This window comes from Tiliqua scincoides, chromosome 9, assembly GCF_035046505.1.
Source record: "Tiliqua scincoides isolate rTilSci1 chromosome 9, rTilSci1.hap2, whole genome shotgun sequence".
Taxonomy (NCBI): Eukaryota; Metazoa; Chordata; class Lepidosauria; order Squamata; family Scincidae; genus Tiliqua; species Tiliqua scincoides.
The window spans coordinates 44,459,025-44,477,363 of record NC_089829.1 but is presented as its reverse complement, the minus strand read 5'-3'; the positions used below and the strand labels follow the sequence as shown (position 1 = coordinate 44,477,363).

The 18,339-nt window shown below is 46.8% G+C and overlaps 1 protein-coding gene across 1 annotated transcript; it reads right to left on the bottom strand.

The window, feature by feature from the left end:
- Positions 1-9,207: 9,207 nt before the first annotated feature.
- Positions 9,208-18,002, bottom strand: CKLF (chemokine like factor). The gene is made up of 4 exons (XM_066637788.1): positions 17,413-18,002; positions 13,378-13,536; positions 11,309-11,404; positions 9,208-9,776 (listed from the first exon to the last, which is right to left on the bottom strand). The coding sequence occupies exons 1-4, from the start codon at positions 17,473-17,475 to the stop codon at positions 9,693-9,695; spliced, it is 402 nt and encodes a 133-aa protein (XP_066493885.1). The 5' UTR covers positions 17,476-18,002; the 3' UTR covers positions 9,208-9,692.
- Between the last annotated feature and the right edge of the window lie 337 nt (positions 18,003-18,339).

The following is an 18,339-nucleotide window of genomic DNA, read 5'->3' as shown; positions in this document are numbered from 1 at the left end:
GGGGTACAAGCCATGATGTGTATGCGCAACCTCCTGATTTTAGAAATGGGTTATGTCAGAATGCCAGATGCAAGGGAGGGCACCAGGATGAGGTCTTTTGTTATCTGGTGTGCTCCCTGGGGCATTTGGTGGGCCGCTGTGAGAGGACTAGATGGGCCTATGGCCTGATCCAGTGGGGCTGTTCTTATGTTCTTATGAACGCTTTCCACATGCATTCCTCCGAAGTATCCTCGGCATCACCTGGCAGGACAAAGTTCCAAACAACAGAGTCCTGGAAGGAGCTGGAATCCCTAGCATGTGTGCACTGCTGAAACAGAGACGCCTGCGTTGGCTCGGTCATGTCGTGAGAATGGATGATGGCCGGATCCGAAAGGATCTCCTCTATGGAGAACCCGTGCAGGGAAAGCGCCCTACAGGTAGACCACAGCTGCGATACATCTGCAAGAGGGATCTGAAGGCCTTAGGAGTGGACCTCAACAGGTGGGAAACCCTGGCCTCTGAGCGGCCTGCTTGGAGGCAGGCTGTGCAGCATGGCCTCTTCCAGTTTGAAGAGACACTTGGCCAACAGACTGAGGCAAAGAGGCAAAGAAGGAAGGCCCATAGCCAGGGAGACACACCAGGGACAGACTGCACTTGCTCCCAGTGTGGAAGGGATTGTCACTCCCGAATCGGCCTTTTCAGTCACACTAGACGCTGTTCCAGAACCACCATTCAGAGTGCAATACCTGAGTCTTTTGAGACTGAAGGTTGCCAACTATAACTCCCAGGAAAGTGAGGGTGCAGCCGAAAAGATTTTACAGAGACTTAGGAAAGTGTTTTGTTTTCCATTACTGTATCTAGCTGCTGACACCATGCAAGCAGGTAGGTAGATCTGGAAAGCAGAAAGCAGTGTGTACCTGGGCTCCAAGACTATTCTGGATGTCACCACCTTCCCCACTCTGTTTTGCCCCTCCCCGTCATTGCCTTCACCCACTTTTTTGCCCCCTCCCCTTTTAGGAAGGAAGGAGAAACTTTGTACACCCTGAGAAAATTCTTCTCAGAGGCCCTGCCCCTAGTGCCAAGTCTGCTGCAAACTAGGAAGACTGGTTGAACAGCTCCCCATCTTCCTCTTTCCCCCCATACATGCAGCTGTGACACACCAGCCCATCTGCTTCTCAGGCCAGAAATATCCCATGGGCACTTTGCATCCTAATGTTACAGCACCTTTGCATACAGGCTCCTTGGCATTTCTCAAGGTGTGGGCACCTCTTCTCATGCAGGCCCAGTTCTAACTAGGTCTTGATCAGTGCAAGCTGGGGCATGCTTACTCAGAAGTAAGTCTCATTGAATTCCATGCAACTTACTCCCAGAAATGGGCTGTGACGTGGAGTCAAGTAGTGAAAACTCACATTTTTCACAACTTGTATGGACTGGAGTTATGCATGTCAAAAACTGGGCACTGACCCTCAGGGGTTTTACCCTAAAAATGAAAAGGCTCAAATAGACTTGTGCCAAGACCCACTTTTGTGTGTCTGTTTGCAACTCGGTTTTGTGTGTTTGCTTCCCCCCCACCCCCGCTTTTGTAACTTGACTTGTTTCTCAAAAAGACTCAGCCTTGAGTCAAAATGACTCAAAAAAATGGCTCTGGACAAGTTGCGACAGCCACCGTTATGACCTGTTTGCAACTTGATTCAAGGGGGGTGGAGACATGGGACTCATCAAGGATGTGGCTCTGGAACATCCCTGCTTACTCCCAGGATAGTGTTATAGGGCTGCCCAAGGCTGCAGCCTTAGGATGTTCTAAATCCAATCAGACCCCTCTGACCATTGGCATCCATTGCTTTGCTCCTCTCTACTCCAAGGCGGGAGGGGTAGGATTGGCCAGGTGCTGTGCCCTCCTTCACTCTTCCTCCCTCTCCCTAGCTTGAAACTGAAAAGAAAGAAGGAAATGAAGCCCAAGAGGAACAAGTGCTGGTGGCAGGGTTGGGGCAAAGTCCTGACGCACCACCCTGGCACTCAGATATGTGTACATGCACATATCATGCTCCACCTCCCAGACCACTTGGGTGTGCCTTTCTCAGTGCTGCCATGGATGAGGCAGTAGTCTGTTCACCACTCAAGTGCAGCAGGTCTGGTAAGGTGCTGGGTGATCTGGAGACTCACCTGCAACAAGAAGACACACAGGAGCCCACCTCCCTGCATCAGGTGACATTGGCTACTTCAAGCAGGATGATGACAGTGGTGATCAGCACCACCTGCAGCTGTTAACAGACTCTGTCTTTGCAGGTTCTATTTAGCGAACATGGCTAACATCTGCTCCCTTTTGTACACATTCAAATGTGTTCACAGATCCCTAAAATGGCTTTTCAGGGGACATATATGCACAGGTGCACTCATGCCCATGTTCTGTGAAGCACAGACATGAGTCCCACACCAGTGGAGAATGTGGTGCAAGAACCATGTCACTACAGGTACATCTACCACATTATCGTTCCATCCCCTTTTTAGTGATGGGTGGATTGAGGGCCCAGTCCTTTTCAGCACTGGTGCAGCTGCAATGCAGCCTCAATATTATTTGCTAGGATAGACATGTTGGGAAACGTCCTCTCCTGTGGTAGTCTGAACTGGTGAATTTCACTTGCAGATGACAACTGCAACTTACAAAGCAGTGATGACATCACAGGTTGTAATGAAGCAATTTTCAAGTCAGCTATGAAAATGTACGACACTGGCTTATTTGTTTAGTTGTGCCTAGCAGTAGAAAAACAGCAGGTTCTCTGGATGGTTTCAAGTCGTCTTCACTTCAAGCCATCCAAGAAACACACCAGGCCATGTTACATATTCAGCACTCTGTGTAGTTTGGCATTAATTGAAGCAAATACAAAAGTATCTTGGATAACACAGCTTCCTTTTAGCACTCATCTGTTACACTACTCTGTCTCAGCATGATTGACAGTCATTCTACCCAATGGGAGCAGTGCATTCTGGAGCAATCCTTGCTTATTTCTTGCCTATTAAATTGTTGAGTATCCTAGATTGCCATTCCACAGTGCTCAACTTTCTAGGAACACATCTCTTGCACTCTTGGAGGTACTGGTGCATCCTCCACCACAAGGACACCACAAAGTCTCTGCTGAACACTTATCTCTAGAAAAGGAAACTCCTTGGTACTATCTGTTCATTAGGGAACCACAGTGTGAGTCAGTTTTACTGCAGGTCAGGCTTTTATTTAAAACAGCAATATTTAAAGCAACCCTGTTCAGAAAGCAATACAATTTTAAAAAGAAACATTAGTTAGAATTAACTTTATAATTTATAGCACTGTTTGTTTTTAAAAGATTTGCTCACACTGGCTCAATAAGCAAACAAGTTTAGAAATGCACACAGGTAAATACTAACAATTCTAGATAATCTAGAATTCCTTATATATATCTGAGCATCCTAAAGCATGTCCACTAAAATGAGCATCCTAAAGGATGCCCACATCCTAAAATCCTCCTTCTGAAATTAATGAAACTTAAATGTGCTCCACTGGCTGGATCTAGGCCCAAGTTTAAAATATAAATAAGGAAATTGTCACATGACACAACCAGCTGATTGCTCTGCAGGCTTTCCAAGAGGTTTCCACTTTGACTGGTTGTTCATTCTGCCTTCCTGGAATATGTGTTCACTCGGTGTCCTACTTTGAAGCATTAAACGAAACCTTCTTCAAGATTAAAGCAGCATCTATTACACAGAGAACACAGAGCACCAAGCAAAATACCTGCAAATGAAAAGAGGAGTTCAAAATTTGCAGACATGCCATCCTTATTCCATTAACTGGACCCACTTCTCAGCAACTTCTGGCCTACCTGGTTCTGGTTTGTCAAGACTTTTACTGTATTCAAATTTGTGATCAATGATATATTAAATGGTTTCTGTTTCACATTCCACAAGATTGATTTCCTCCTTTTACTCCACAGTCCTATCCACTTGTCCAACTTTATGGCCACAGCCCACTAGTAATGTCCCTGGAAGCAACTGGTGGTAGTGAGATGACATCGTCTTATCACCATCAAACTACTTCCATGTGCTACACTTTGCGCATGCATGTCAGGTATCAGCAGCAATGGCTCCTTGGCACCATGAGCCAGGAGTGCTGCAGTGCTGCATGGGAGGGGGGGAGAAAATGCTCTGGCAACAGCACTACCTCAATAAGCTACTCTGAGGGCCAAATTACATGTGTCATGGGCACTAGCATGTTGGGTTTTTCTCATGTAAATAGTGCACAGGGGAAGGGAGGCAAAATTTGGATTGGGATAAGGTAGAGGACAGGAAATCTAACTCCTACAGCTGTCTTGATCCAGAGTGTACCTCCCTGCATATCTCATTACTGCAAAAAAAGTTTTCCTGTGCAAACAACACACATACACATGCGTGTGTCTGAGGGGGTAAAAATGCAAAGCAGGACCACCAAAGGGACTAGGGCAGTGGTTCTCAAAGTCCTACTCAGAGTATTAGAACCCTATAAGTCTTTGTACAGGCAGGGAAGGGGCAGCAGCGCCATCACCACAATCAGTCTGCTGCCGGGAAGGAAAGGGTTTTTTAAATGTACCTGAGGGTTGGTATGGCTCTCTGGAGAGGTTGGGGAGCCTGAAACCCCCTATGCAGCCCACCCTGTGCCACCAAAGTTCTATAGAAAGGGGGGAACCCCACTTCCGGTTTTTATCTTGCAACTGGAAGTGGTTTCACGAACCACTTTCACCAATCCCACCAGTGACACAAAAGATAGCAGTTCAGTTTTAGGCAGCTTGCTTCATTCTACAACCTCCTTCCTCTGACCTCCTCCTTCCTCTTTTGAAAGCCCAGGCAGCTGCACAGCCACATCTTACATAGGAACAGCCCCACTGGATCAGGCCAGAGGCCCATCTAGTCCAGCTTCCTGTATCTCACAGTGGCCCACCAAATGCCCCAGGGAGCACACCAGATAACAAGAGACCTGCAAGGCCTCCTGGGAATTGTAGTTTAAGAACATAAGAACAGCCCCACTGGATCAGGCCATAGGCCCATCTAGTCCAGCTTCCTGTATCTCACAGCGGCCCACCAAATGCCCCAGGGAGCACACCAGATAACAAGAGACCTCATCCTGGTGTCCTCCCTTGCATCTGGCATTCTGACATAGCCCATTTCTAAAATCAGGGGGTTGCGCATACACATCATGGCTTGTACCCCGTAATGGATTTTTCCTCCAGAAACTTGTCCAATTCCCTTTTAAAGGCGTCTAGGCTAGACGACAGCACCACATCCTGTGGCAAGGAGTTCCACAGACCGACCACACGCTGAGTAAAGAAATATTTTCTTTTGTCTGTCCTAACCCGCCCAACACTCAATTTTAGTGGATGTCCCCTGGTTCTGGTATTATGTGAGAGTGTAAAGAGCATCTCCCTATCCACTCTGTCCATTCCCTGCATAATTTTGTATGTCTCAATCATGTCCCCCTCAGGTGTCTCTTTTCTAGGCCGAAGCGGCCCAAACGCCGTAGCCTTTCCTCATAAGGAAGGTGCCCCAGCCCCGTAATCATCTTAGTCGCTCTCTTTTGCACCTTTTCCATTTCCACTATGTCTTTTTTGAGATGCGGCGACCTGAACTGGACACAATACTCCAGGTGTGGCCTTACCATAGATCTGTACAACGGCATTATAATACTAGCCGTTTTGTTCTCAATACCCTTCCTAATGATCCCAAGCATAGAATTGGCCTTCTTCACTGCCGCCGCACATTGGGTTGACACTTTCATTGACCTGTCCACCACCACCCCAAGATCTCTCTCCTGATCTGTCACAGACAGCTCAGAACCCATCAGCCTATATCTAAAGCCTCAGCCTATATCTAACCTCAGAGGCACTCCCCCCCATCCTGAAGCTTTTCTCCCCCCTGATGTGTAGGGAATTTCCTAGTGGTGAGGAAATGGACCACTTTGCATTTGTCCCATCATTAAACCCTTCTCCCCATATCCCCAACAAGCAAATATGCTTTCTGAAACCAGAGGAAACACTCTGCACAGGCTCAGAGGCACCTTTGACACTTCATCCTTAAAATCTTCCCCTCTGAAATAATCATAATGTGTGATGTATTATCTCAGGCAAATGAACTGAAATGCACTCTGCACTGGCTCAGAGGCACCTTCACCTCCCCCCATCTTTAATATGTAATAAGTTTTATCTCAAGTGCAGGAACAGAAATGCCCTCTGCACAAAGTCAGAAGCCCTCTTGCCTTTACTCTTCCTTCTGGATGGAGGCCTCTGGGGTTGAAGCCAAGGCACAAATCACAAGGGGGAAGTCTCAGCAGCTCAGTCTGACTTACAGCACTATCCTATGCACACTTTCTTGGGAGTAGGTCCCATTGAGTACAGTGGGATTTACTTCTCAGTGTACCTGCCTAGGATTGGGTCCTTGCAGCACAATCCTATGCATATCTACTCAGAAGTAAGTCCCACTGTGTTCCTGGCTTACTCCCAGGAAAGTGTGCCTAGGATTTGCAGCCTTGCACAGAATGAGCCCTGAACTCCTCTGACAGCCCAACCACAAAGAGAGGCTTACTTAGAAGTATGTCCCATTGTTTTACATGGGATTTACACCACCTAGGCAGGTGCACACCTAGGCAGGTCCCCCACTGCATTTAGGGGGGCTGGAGGGCTGTGTAATGGAAGATCAGAAGATCATCAGGTAGTTGATGTGGTGTTGACAGGATTCCATGTTTTGACAGCTAATGACAGCTCTGGGAAGGGCAGGGCTGGCTCCACAGCTGTAATAAATCAGGGCCTATGGAGGCTCTGATGGACACCTGAGCTTCATTTGACCTTGATGGGACTTTGAATGGACATGGGCTGAAGGGATGGCTCACCTGAGCCTAATTTGGACTTAACAAGGTAGCTCACAGCTGAGCTGCATTTTGGATTATGGGACATCCAAGGATAAAAGGCAGCTTCAGAAGGAGCAGGCTTACCTAACCAAGAGCTATGCTACATCAGGACCCCCATACATGATATGGATGGACCAGCACCAGGAGACTGCCAGGACCTTGCTGGAGGACACAGAAGAGAGGACTACCAGGACACTGCTGAAGAAAAGGGACTCTGCTTCAGAAGACTGGACTGTGCTTTGGAGACTGGAGTGGGCTTGGACTGGAGGCTTTGGACCTTTACCCATTAAGTTGAGTTTTGGGGAGGGAAAGCCTCTGGACAAGAGGACTTGCAGGGAGTGTCTGTGGTGGTAGCAATAAATATTGTTAATTGCTATAGATAAGGAGCTCTGTGTTGATTCCTTTACACACCACAGCTGTTTTTTCTAGAGATAAGAGGGGGTGTCAATTAGCCAAAGAGTGGGCATTAGAAGGGAGTTGGAATATTTAGATGGCACAAGTTGGTGTAGTTGACAGGATAGGGAGAATTTGGGCAAGATGGGCTGCTGTTAGCAGGGCTTTTTCTAGCCCAAACCCTATGCGTGTTTACTCCAGAGCAAAATTCCATTTGTTTCAGCAGGGCTTACACCCAGCTAAGTGTGGCCAGGATTGCCCTCTTAGAGCCCAGGCAGGTCTACTCAGAAGTAAGTCTTATGATAGTCAGTGGGGCTTGCTCCCAGGAAAGTGTGGCTAGGATTGCAGCCTCACAGCCCAGTGCTAGATACTTCTACTCAGAAGTGCCATTATAGTCAATGGACCAAGAAAGTGTGGCCAGAGTCTGAGTCCCCGCCCACACTTCCGCTCCAGGCCCCGCCCCTCTTCGCTCCCCCATCCGCCGCCCGCGTTCTCCTGGTTGGAAGACACACTTCCGGTTTTGGTCAGTCTCCCATTTCCCTCCCCCCAACACGGTCCGTCCCCCAGTTTCGTCCCCCAGGCGCTGGTGCTCCGACGCAGACGTTCCGCCTCCAAGTTGGGTGGAGGAGAGAATGGAGGGGGAAAGAAGCAGGAGGTGGGCAGGTGTCCTCCTGTTCCCTGTGAGCAGGCAGCACTTGGAATCAGGATGGGAGGGGCAGGGTCAGCCAGGCTGTCCCCTCCTCCACTCACCTGCCTCCCCTGGCTTGGAACTGAAGAGAAGGACCCAGAGAGCAGGACAAGTGCTGGGGGCAGCTTTGGGAGCAAAGACCTTTGCTGAGACCTCCCGGCCCAGCACATGCCATGCACACTTGTTCCTCCCAGACCACTGCACTGCAGTGGTGAAGCTGGAGGGGGCCCCAGCACATGCCATGCGCGCATGCACACTTGTTCCCCCAGACCACTGCACTGCAGTGGCGTAGCTGGAGGGGGGGCGGAGCAGCCAGTCCAGCGGGGAGGCTCAGCAGGGCAGGCAAGCGGCCCCTCCCTTTGGAGCCATTCCCAGCGGGGGGGGGGAGCAAAATGGAGCCGTATGGCTATTCATGAATGCTATTTGGCCCTCTGTATGAAATGAATTTGACACCCCTGCTTTATATCATAGGAAAGGTAATTTAATGCAGAGTGCAGTGAAGCAAACTGCATTGGAATATCTATATTCTAAAACATTATGGCCAATTAACCAGCAAATGAAAACACAAGTGTCTTATGGAACAAAAAGTAGATTTTCTTAACTCAAAATGGACCTATGATTGTTCTGAGAGCCAATGACGAGTTGTTATTGATATGTTGCAATGACATGTTACTATGATACAGCATGGAACCAATAAGGTGTTAATGAGTCAGCTCTCATTTCCATGTATCATAATACAGTTACCCTGCTAACTGGGTAAAGATGCAATTCTTCAAGTGGTGCTCTTCTTATATTTAGCAGGGGGAAAAAAACCGTCCCTCTTCACCCCTGCACAGTTTCTCAAACCAGTCAGGGGCACACTTTATTTATTTACTTAACTAAATTTGATTTTGTCTTGGGGTGGCAAAATCAAGCAAAAGCAGACAGTGCAATCCTATGCACAGATGTAAAAGCATAGCATAGCAGCCTCAACATTATTTGCCAAGATAGACAAGTTGGGAAATGTCCTGTGGTTGCTGGAGCTGGAAAATTTCACTTACAGATAACTGTAACTTGTAAATTGTTGGGTAGTATAGATTCAAGTTTCACACAGAGCTCAACTTTCTAGGAACACATCTCTTGCACTGTTGGAGGTACTAGTGTATCCTCCATCACAAGGGCACCACAAAGTCTACTGAACACTTATCTCTAGAAAAGGAAACTCCTTGGTACTATCTGTCCATTAGGGAACCACAGTGTGAGTCAGTTTTACTGCAGGTCAGGCTTTTATTTAAAACAGCAATATTTAACGCAACCCTGTTCAGAAAGCTATACCTGTCAGTACAGTAATTTTTAAAAGAAACATTGGTTAGAATTGACTTTATAAAATATGTGACTGTTTTTAAAAGATGTGCTCATACTGGGTCATAAGTAAACCTTTGAAAAGCACACAAGAAAATATTAACAATTCTAGATAAATTTTATATATAAGGTATGAGCACAATCCAGCCAAAGATAAGCATTTTCAGAGCCTTGATTTTGATGGGAGAAATGTGTGTAAAAATTCCTCCCATTGAAATTAATGACACTTAAATGTGCTCCACTGGCTGGATCAGGCTGCAAGTTTAAAAATATATATAAGGAAATTGTCACATGACACAACCAGCTAATTGCTCTGCAGGCTTTCCAAGAGGTTTCCACTTTGGCTGGTTGTTCATTCTGCCTTCCTGGAATATGTGTTCACTCGGTGTCCTACTTTGAAGCATTAAACGAAACCTTCTTCAAGATTAAAGCAGCATCTATTACACAGAGAACACAGAGCACCAAGCAAAATACCTGCAAATGAAAAGAGGAGTTCAAAATTTGCAGACATGCCATCCTTATTCCATTAACTGGACCCACTTCTCAGCAACTTCTGGCCCACCTGGTTCTGGTTGGTCAAGACTTTTACTGTATTCAAATTTGTGATCAATGATATATTAAATGGTTTCTATTTCACATTCCACAAGATTGATTTCCTTCTTTTATTCCACAGTCCTATCCACTTGTCCAACTTTATGGACACAGCCTACTAGTAATGTCCCTAGAAGCAACTGGTGGCAGTGAGATGACATTGTCTTATCACCATCAAACTACTTCCATGTGCTATACTTTGTGCATGCATGTCAGGTATCAGCAGCCCTGGGCCTGCTGCTTCCAGCAGCAATGGCTGCTTGGCACTGTGAGTGGGGTGCCGCAGTGCTGCACAGTGGGGAAGGTGACACCCAGTGTGTGTGGGGGAGGGGGAGAAAATGCTCTGGCAACAGCACTACCTCAATAAGCTATTCTGAGGGCCAAATTACATGTGTCACGGGGGCTAGCATGTTGGGTTTTTCTCATGTAAATAGTGCACAGGGGAGGGGAGGCAAAATTTGGATTGTGATAAGGCAGGGGGCAGGAAATCTTTAAATCCTACTGCTGTCTTGATCCAGATTGCACCTCCTTGCACATCTCTTTGCTCCAAAGAAAGTTTCCTGTGTGAATAGCACACACACGCACACCACCTATACCTTCTCATGCTTCCAGTCCAGATTGTACTCCCTGCATACTATTTACATCAGAAAAAACAAAGCATACTCAGGGGTACAATGAGTCAAATGTTACACACAGTTTGGTTCTATGGTCTCAGTTCTACCACAGTCTCAAACACAGGATCTTGCTTTATTCTTTAGGTACAACTGTGGACAGCGGCAAATTTTATGTGCTCAACAGTATAAGGCAGCGAATGGTGTTTTTTTTTGCCTGTTTTAAACTTTCATTTGCAAAGTTTTTCAGCATTTTTTACATACAGTGCACCTGTAACCCAGTGATGCCCCCTGTAATCCATGTGTGAACAGTTACTTTTCAGTCCTGCAGGGAAAATTCAAGTAGTCAAGGACAATGAAGGCAAAACAGGCTCTCCTGGCTCCCTCGTCCCCCAAGAGATCCCTCAAGGGGATGCTGCTGAACCCTTCAAGAGTTATTTTTCTCATGCAGCAAGATGTTTGTATTAAGAAAATGAGCAGGGGGAAAAGAAGGAATTAACAGTTATTATGGGAGTATTTTTAATGTGACACTTAAGAAAAGAAAAGAGGAAGTACTGTAGCTTATATGGCCTTCTCTCTAGTCTAAGCCTATTTTTAATAACAGATCTACAAAGATGTACAAAGGATAATAGCAGATGTACAGAGGGTTCAGTTACTTTACTAAGAAAGCAGTTGTGTTTAAGAAAAATATTTCTAGAGCCATCACTTCAGAGAAGCAAGCCTTCCGGGACCTGAATCTGCCTCAACAGACGCAGTGTATAGCTCACACGATGCTTTCAGACAATGACAGGACTGCTTACTTACTCCTCCGACTAATGTTCCCAGGATGGTCTTAATTACTGTTGCGCACAGGCCCACAATGAGGAGGAACAGTGCAGCCACCAGGGAGTTGAAAGCATCCTGAAAAACAAAGAACAGTCATATGCTCTGGTGTCACCTGCATGATTGCCAAGGTGCTAACATCAGCTAAGCTTTAAGCCTGATTGCGCACACCCTGTAAAGACACTTCCAAAATGATGGAAGTCAAGGCTGACCGGCAGCTAACCTGAAATATCAACATGGACTAGAATAAATCGATTTTGGGGTAACAATCAGGTTTTTGGTACAAAAAGAGTTTGATTTTAATCATTTCAGCCCTCTTTCCTACATCTTGTGTAGGAGATAAGCATCCTTGTGCAGGAAGCAAGCACTGAAATCCATGTGACAGTGACACCCAGTGGTATGCTATCCAAACTGCCCCAGAGCTTATCCTGCATGGTTTTCAAATATCCTCCAGCAGAGCGGAGATCAAAGAAAGAAACAAGATTGATGGCAGGTCGGCAAACAGAGTCCTGTTGTTGTTAATCTCATGCTTACATTGTCTTGTTTTTGTGGTCCTTAAGAAATAATATCCAGGTAGGTCAATGATTCTCAAACTTTTTAGCACCATGACCCTTTTTTTAGAATGACAATCTGTTGGGACCCACTGGAAGTGATGTCATTAACCTGGAAGTGATGCTCTGGTCGGAAGTGACATCATCAAGCAGGAAAATTTTCAACACCCCCATATGATCAAATCAAAACAAACAGATTAATTAAGGGCACAATCCTAACCCCTTATATCACTGCTTTCCAGCACTGACATAAGGGCAATGTAGTTCTGAGGTAAGGGAACAAACATTCCCTTTCTTTGAGGAGGCCTCTGTGAATAACACCCAACTGCAGGATGCAGCACACATCCCATTGGCACCACTATGCCAGTGCTAGAAAGTGGGTTAGGATTTGGGCCAGAGTGATATACATACAGGTAAGTATGTTTGTGCATTAGTGACATCTGGAGACATCCACATGAAATATACATCTGCATGTGTATTAAAGAGCAGATATCTATTTGTACCTGTCTTTAAAGAATGGAATGGGGAACACATTTCCTAGATACAAATACAGTAAATCTAAATATAAGTTTAGCTTGTTACTAACCTTACGTGCATGCAAACGGAGATAGTGACAAGTTCTTTCTCTGCTTATCCATATCAATTTCCCTCAGTTGTCTTACTCAACTGTTAGCCTCTTGGAGCAGGAACCTGTTCTCTCATTTTGTGTAAACCACCATGTATGATGATAGCATCATACAGATAAACTATAAGAACAATGGAGCAGTACCTTGACTTTCATCACTTTGCTCTTTCAGCTGTTTTCAGTTATAACCACATTTCAAATTTTGTCCATGTGCTTTCCTCTTTGGTCCAATTTCATCCAACCTTCCAGGACACTCGATATTCTTATGCTTATTTTTCTTTTATCTGTTTGTTTATGTTTTGCATGCCTTTTCATGTGTTATATAGTTGTTAAAATTTTTTGCCAGCCAAAATAAATTTGCAAGCTAAATAAGGCTATGCTTTGACATTCATCCATTTTTACTTCCATCCATGCTCTGGTCCCTAACCAGATGAAAGGGCAAAGTGTTGCTGTACATAAGGCATGCTAAATACCAGCCCAATATCTGCATTTTGAGTTTGCTATGACAGGGGTACACACAGGGTAACCAGACATCATAACCCCAAAAGAGGACAAGGTACCCCAAAATGTAGAACATCCAAGAAAAATGTAGGACATGACAAAATATAAGCTTAAAACACCCGTATATTGATTTCAGATGATTAATTTAAACACTATATTACTCATTATTAAATTTAAAACTATATTATATATAATTACATATAACATTAATTACAAGAAAGCTATGCACTGCCTGCTCACAGCGCAAAGGAGGATATTTAAGTTCTTTTCCAGGACATGAGGTTAAAAAAAGAGAGCATGTCCTGGAAAAAGAGGATATCTGGTCACCCTGGGTACGCAGAGCAGAGCAACAATCTGAGCAGATTTATACTTACAGCCAAGGGCCAAAACAAGCACTTCAGCTTCTTTTGCAAACTCAGCAGATACAGTACAAAAAACAACCCGGTAATGACAAATTCCATGATCGCAAGCGCTAAAAACGCTTCATGAGATCTTCTAGCAGCAAAACTGATCGCCGCCATGATGGACAGGATCTGCAGGGAAAACAAGGAATACAAGAGTGTCATCTCCTTCATCATCGTCACTGTCGCATGACAAAAAATATGAGTCCTGCCAAGGCGTCTACCAGCAAGCTACCAGCAAGAAATAGAGCCCCAAACCACAAGCAAACAAATCACACACACAAAGTGTAGCTGTTCAAAATGGTAAGTATTTGACTGATGACCAATTGAACCGGCTGCTTCTGCTTTTTCCAGTGGTTGTATTTCTTCAAAGATTTCTAGCCTGTCTGTCAAGAATAGCATCCCAGGCAGCTCACACTGTCACCAGGCAGGAAGCATAACATATAACAACTATTTGACAGTGCTGCAGAATGGCAACAGGCAGGACCAGCCCATCCATGAGGTCAACTGAGACAGCTGTCTCAGGGATTGATTGATGCTGGGCCTGCCTCCATCCGCTCTGTTGATTTGAAAAAAGAAGACTGGAGCAAGGTGGAATTAAGGAGTGCGGTGGGTGAGAGCATCTTGACCTGAACCTCTCCCCCTTCAGCTGCATTTGCCTTGCAAATAGGGGTCTGCACATCATGATGAGAAGAACAGCTGGGAAGAGGAGGCATTTCAGGTGGAAAGTGCCTGGCAGATGTAGGTTAAGTACCTCCTCTTCCCCTGTAACATATCCCCTCTGGACATATCCCCTCTGGACAGGCCAGCCCATTCACAAGGCCATTTTAGGTGACAGATTGGAAGGACAGGTTCTGCTTTTTGTCTACTTGCATCTACAGCTACTTCTGCTGCTTCCTGAATTCAAAAAAGAACTGAACTGAGCAAAGGAGGAAGTGTGGAGGGGACACACTTCCTCTTCTGCTCCATTCCCTTTTCGCCCTTTGAATCTAGGGAGGCGAGGGCAGTGCAAAGGGCAGAACTTGGCAATGCCACTGTAGCAACTGGCCAGTATCAAAGGGTGCTTTGCAATAGAAAAAGGCTGTTAAGATGGGCCAGTGGGATAATTGAGCTACAAAGTGAGGCCTCACAGCACAACCTTCAGGCAGTGTTCTTTTTTCAGCTTCTAGCGCTACAGCTTTTGGCTTTTTTCTTTAAGTTTCCAGGGTGCTAGCCGCGCTAGAATTTCTCTGTGCGACTCTGCAGCTAGAAAAGGTGGCTGCCTGCATTTAGCAATGTTATCTAACGGCTCTGCTCTCAGGAAGCAGCCGATCGCAGCCATTTTGCACGGCAAGTAGGGGGAGACGGTGGAGGAGGGGTTTTGAACTCGCACACAAGGAGCTATCCATTCTGGGGACTGTAAAAGGATTATACAGAAGAAAATACAGTAAAGCTAAGATATCTTTACTGACTGGAGGCAACAATTAAATGCTGCAAAATCACCCCAAAGTATATCCAGCAGTATTAGACTTCCATTTTTAAATAAATTGCTCTGGAAGCATGCTGGAAATGTCTATTTCCTAGCTAAAAAAAGAAGGCAAGAGGAGCTGAAAGACACTGCTAGCCAACAGACAGCCAAATCCTGTGCTTCCCTCTGCCCAGGGCTGCAGTGGCACCAAAATGGCTACCTTTCATCCCATGGGGCTGGGAAGCAGCACAGGGTCTTTCCTTACCCCATGTAATCCCCCAGCGGCCCTGATGGGGTCTCCTTGGATCTGCACCTGCTATTGAGTAGCTGCGTATTCGAGGAGATTCATGTTGAGTCTCCCAGGCTGGGGGGTGGTTAGGATATGGCAGCAGAGCCTGCTGCCATCTCCACCCCCTTCCTGCCCCAGCACACCTTCTCCCTGCCCCAGAATGCCCTCTCCACCACCCAGACATACTATTCCACTGCCCAGGACTCGCCCAGGCATCTGGGCAGTGCCTCTCCTAGCTCAGCACAGCCTCGCACTGAGCCAGTGCCCATGCGAGACCTGCACAGATTACACAGGCCTACAAAATTGAGGGTCAGAGGGCCTGTTTTTCCCAAACTTTATGGTGGTTGGATATGAATTTGGGGTACCAATTCCAAAAATGGCATCCGTTTTGCCGTATCACGTCTAGTTTTGGAGATATAGTATAGCCTCATTAGTGTATGGTTCAAGCAGCTTCCTCATGAGGAAGCCAGGATGTGATATTGAGAGAGGCAACATTAGTGGGCAACTGCTAGTAAAAGGAGGATTGGAGGATGTGGGTGACATGGACATGATAATTGGGCTCTCTTATATCTTGAAAATGTCAAGATTTGCACATTTTCTGTCATTTAGCTAATGAGTTTCTAAGTGAGAACTAAGTGCTGATTTCGGGTCATCACCTGCATAATGATGTCACTTCCTGCTTAATGATATCACACCTGGCCCTTAGCAGGCTCTATGAATGCTAACTTTGAGCCTTCTGTATGAAATGAGTTTCACACCCCTGCCAGAAGACATCTTGCTCTTTGTCCTGCACCGCAGACGAGAAATATCTGTGCAGATATTGCCAAAAGAGTGAATACTGCCTGGGAACGAGGTCTCTAAGGTGCCACACCACTTCCTTGAATGCTTTGGGGTCCTTTACATGAAGTGACCGAAAAAGGAAAAGCATCTGGTAACTGCACTTGCTTTATCTGCAGCTGGGAGTGAAGCTCACTTTCAGTTTGACTGAACCTCTCTGGGTGCATAGAAAGCTGCCAGCTGTGCACCGAACAGAAGTTGCTGCCACTGAATTATTTCACCACCCTTCTTTTGCACCCCACATCCTGAGCACAGAAGAGGGGCAGCGTCATAGCTCAGAGGAAGTGCACCTGCTTTGGGTGCAAAGCTCTGAGCAGCTACAGAACAAGGCACAGCAACTGCTTCTCAGCTTAGCTCGGAGCAGTTCGCTTCTTTGCCAAACCAGAAAGTGACATCACAGCCCCCTGTGTATCCCTAGACAACACCCTCTCAGTGGTGAAGAAACGGCACTCTGCAGAAGCTCAGAGGCATCTCCATCCCTTGATTTTTAAAGCATTATTCCAGATATGGATTTTATATGCTTTAATTGTTGTTAGCTGCCTTGGGGCCCCATCAGGGAGGGGGAGGTACAAATAAATAAATAAATAAATCTCTGACTTGTTAGCACTTCTCCAGTGGTGGAAAAGAAATGTATTCTGCACAGCCTCAGGGGTACTTTAACCCCCTCATCTTTACAACCTGCTCCCCCATCCCTAATGCGTACGGGTTCTTTCAAAGAAAATGGAAAGAAATGCACTCTGCACAGCCTCAGAGGCACTTCCATCCTGAAGCTTTTCTTCCATACCCCTGACATCCTCCTCTCCTAGTGGCGAGGAAATGGACCATTTTGTATTTGTCCTCATCATTAAACCCTTTCCCCCATATCTCCAACAAGCAAATACACTTTCAGAGGCAGGAGGAAACACTCTGCACAGCCTCAGAGGCACCTTTGACCCTTCATCTTTATAATCTTCCCCTCTGAAATATCCCTAATGCGTGACGTATTATCTCAGGGAGAGGGACAGAAATGCACTTTGTACTGGCTCAGAGGCACCTTCACCCCTTCATCTTTGAAACTTCTCCTCCAACCTTAATGTGTAACGAGCTCTCTCAAGTGTAGGGGCGGAGACACACTCTGCACTGGCTCAGAGGCACCTTCACCCTTTCATCTTTAAAACCTCCCCTCCATCCTTAACATGTAACAAGCTGTCTTAGATGTAGGGGCAGAAGCCCACTCTGCACTGGCTCAGAGGAATCTCCGCCCTTTTTTTTTTGGAAACCTGCCCTCCATCCTTAATGTGTAACACGCTCTCTCAAGTGTAGGGGCGGAGACGCACTCTGCACAAGCTCAGAGGCCCCCTCGCCTTTAATCTCAGGGTGGAGCCCACTGGAGGGTGAACCCAGGAAGCCTCAGCCCCTCCCCAGACCTGGGGGTCTCCGTCCGCCCCCGACCCACCATGCGGGCGATCTTCAGGACTCCCGAGGCGGAGCAGACGAAGTCCCGGTTCACCTCCACCATGATCAGCTCCGGCCGCCCGTTAGTCACCGGCTTCTCTGCCGCGAGCCCCAGGCAGCCACCGCCCCTTCCGCGCTGGGGGAGAGCAGACCAGAGTGACTCACCGCACCGTCCTGCGAGTAGGTCCCACTGAGCACACTTTTGAGTGTACCTGTCTAGGATCGGGCCCTCGCAGCACTTACTTACTCAGAAGTAAGTCCCACTGTGTTCAGTGGGGCTTACTCCCAGGAAAGTGCATAGGATTTGCGGCCTTAGAGCCCAGTCCTCTGCATGCCTACTCAGAAGTAAGTCTCATTGTAGTCGATGGGGCTTACTCCCAGGACACAGTGGATAGGATTGCAGCCTTAAAGCCCAGTCCTCTGCAAGTCTACTCAGAACTAAGTCTCATTATGGTTAGTGGGGCTTACTCCCAGGAAACAGTGGCTAGGATTGCAGCCTTAGAGCCCGGTCCTCTGCAAGTCTACTCAGAAGTAAGCCTCATTATGGTCAGTGGGGCTTGCTCCTAGGTCAGCGTGGCTAGGATCGCAGCCGCAAACATTTTCAGCTTCGCTTTGGGCTGCAATCCTATTCCACGCTTACCTGCTGGGAGTAGGTCCCATTGAACTCAATGAGCCTTACCTCCGAGTAGGCACGCGCAGGCTTGCGCTGTGAGAGCCCAGTCCTCTGCAAGTCTACTCAGAAGAAAGTTCCCTTTGAGTCAGCGGGGCTTACTCCCAGGAAAGTGTGGCTGGGACTGGCTGGGCACTGGGGGTGCAGCCTGCACGCAGAGGAGTGCCAGTTGCATCCTCTGGAGCTCCCATTGGACTGAATGGGGCGCGCTGCTGCGCATGCGGACGTGCGCGGGGCTCCCCCTGCAAAGCCCTCCCG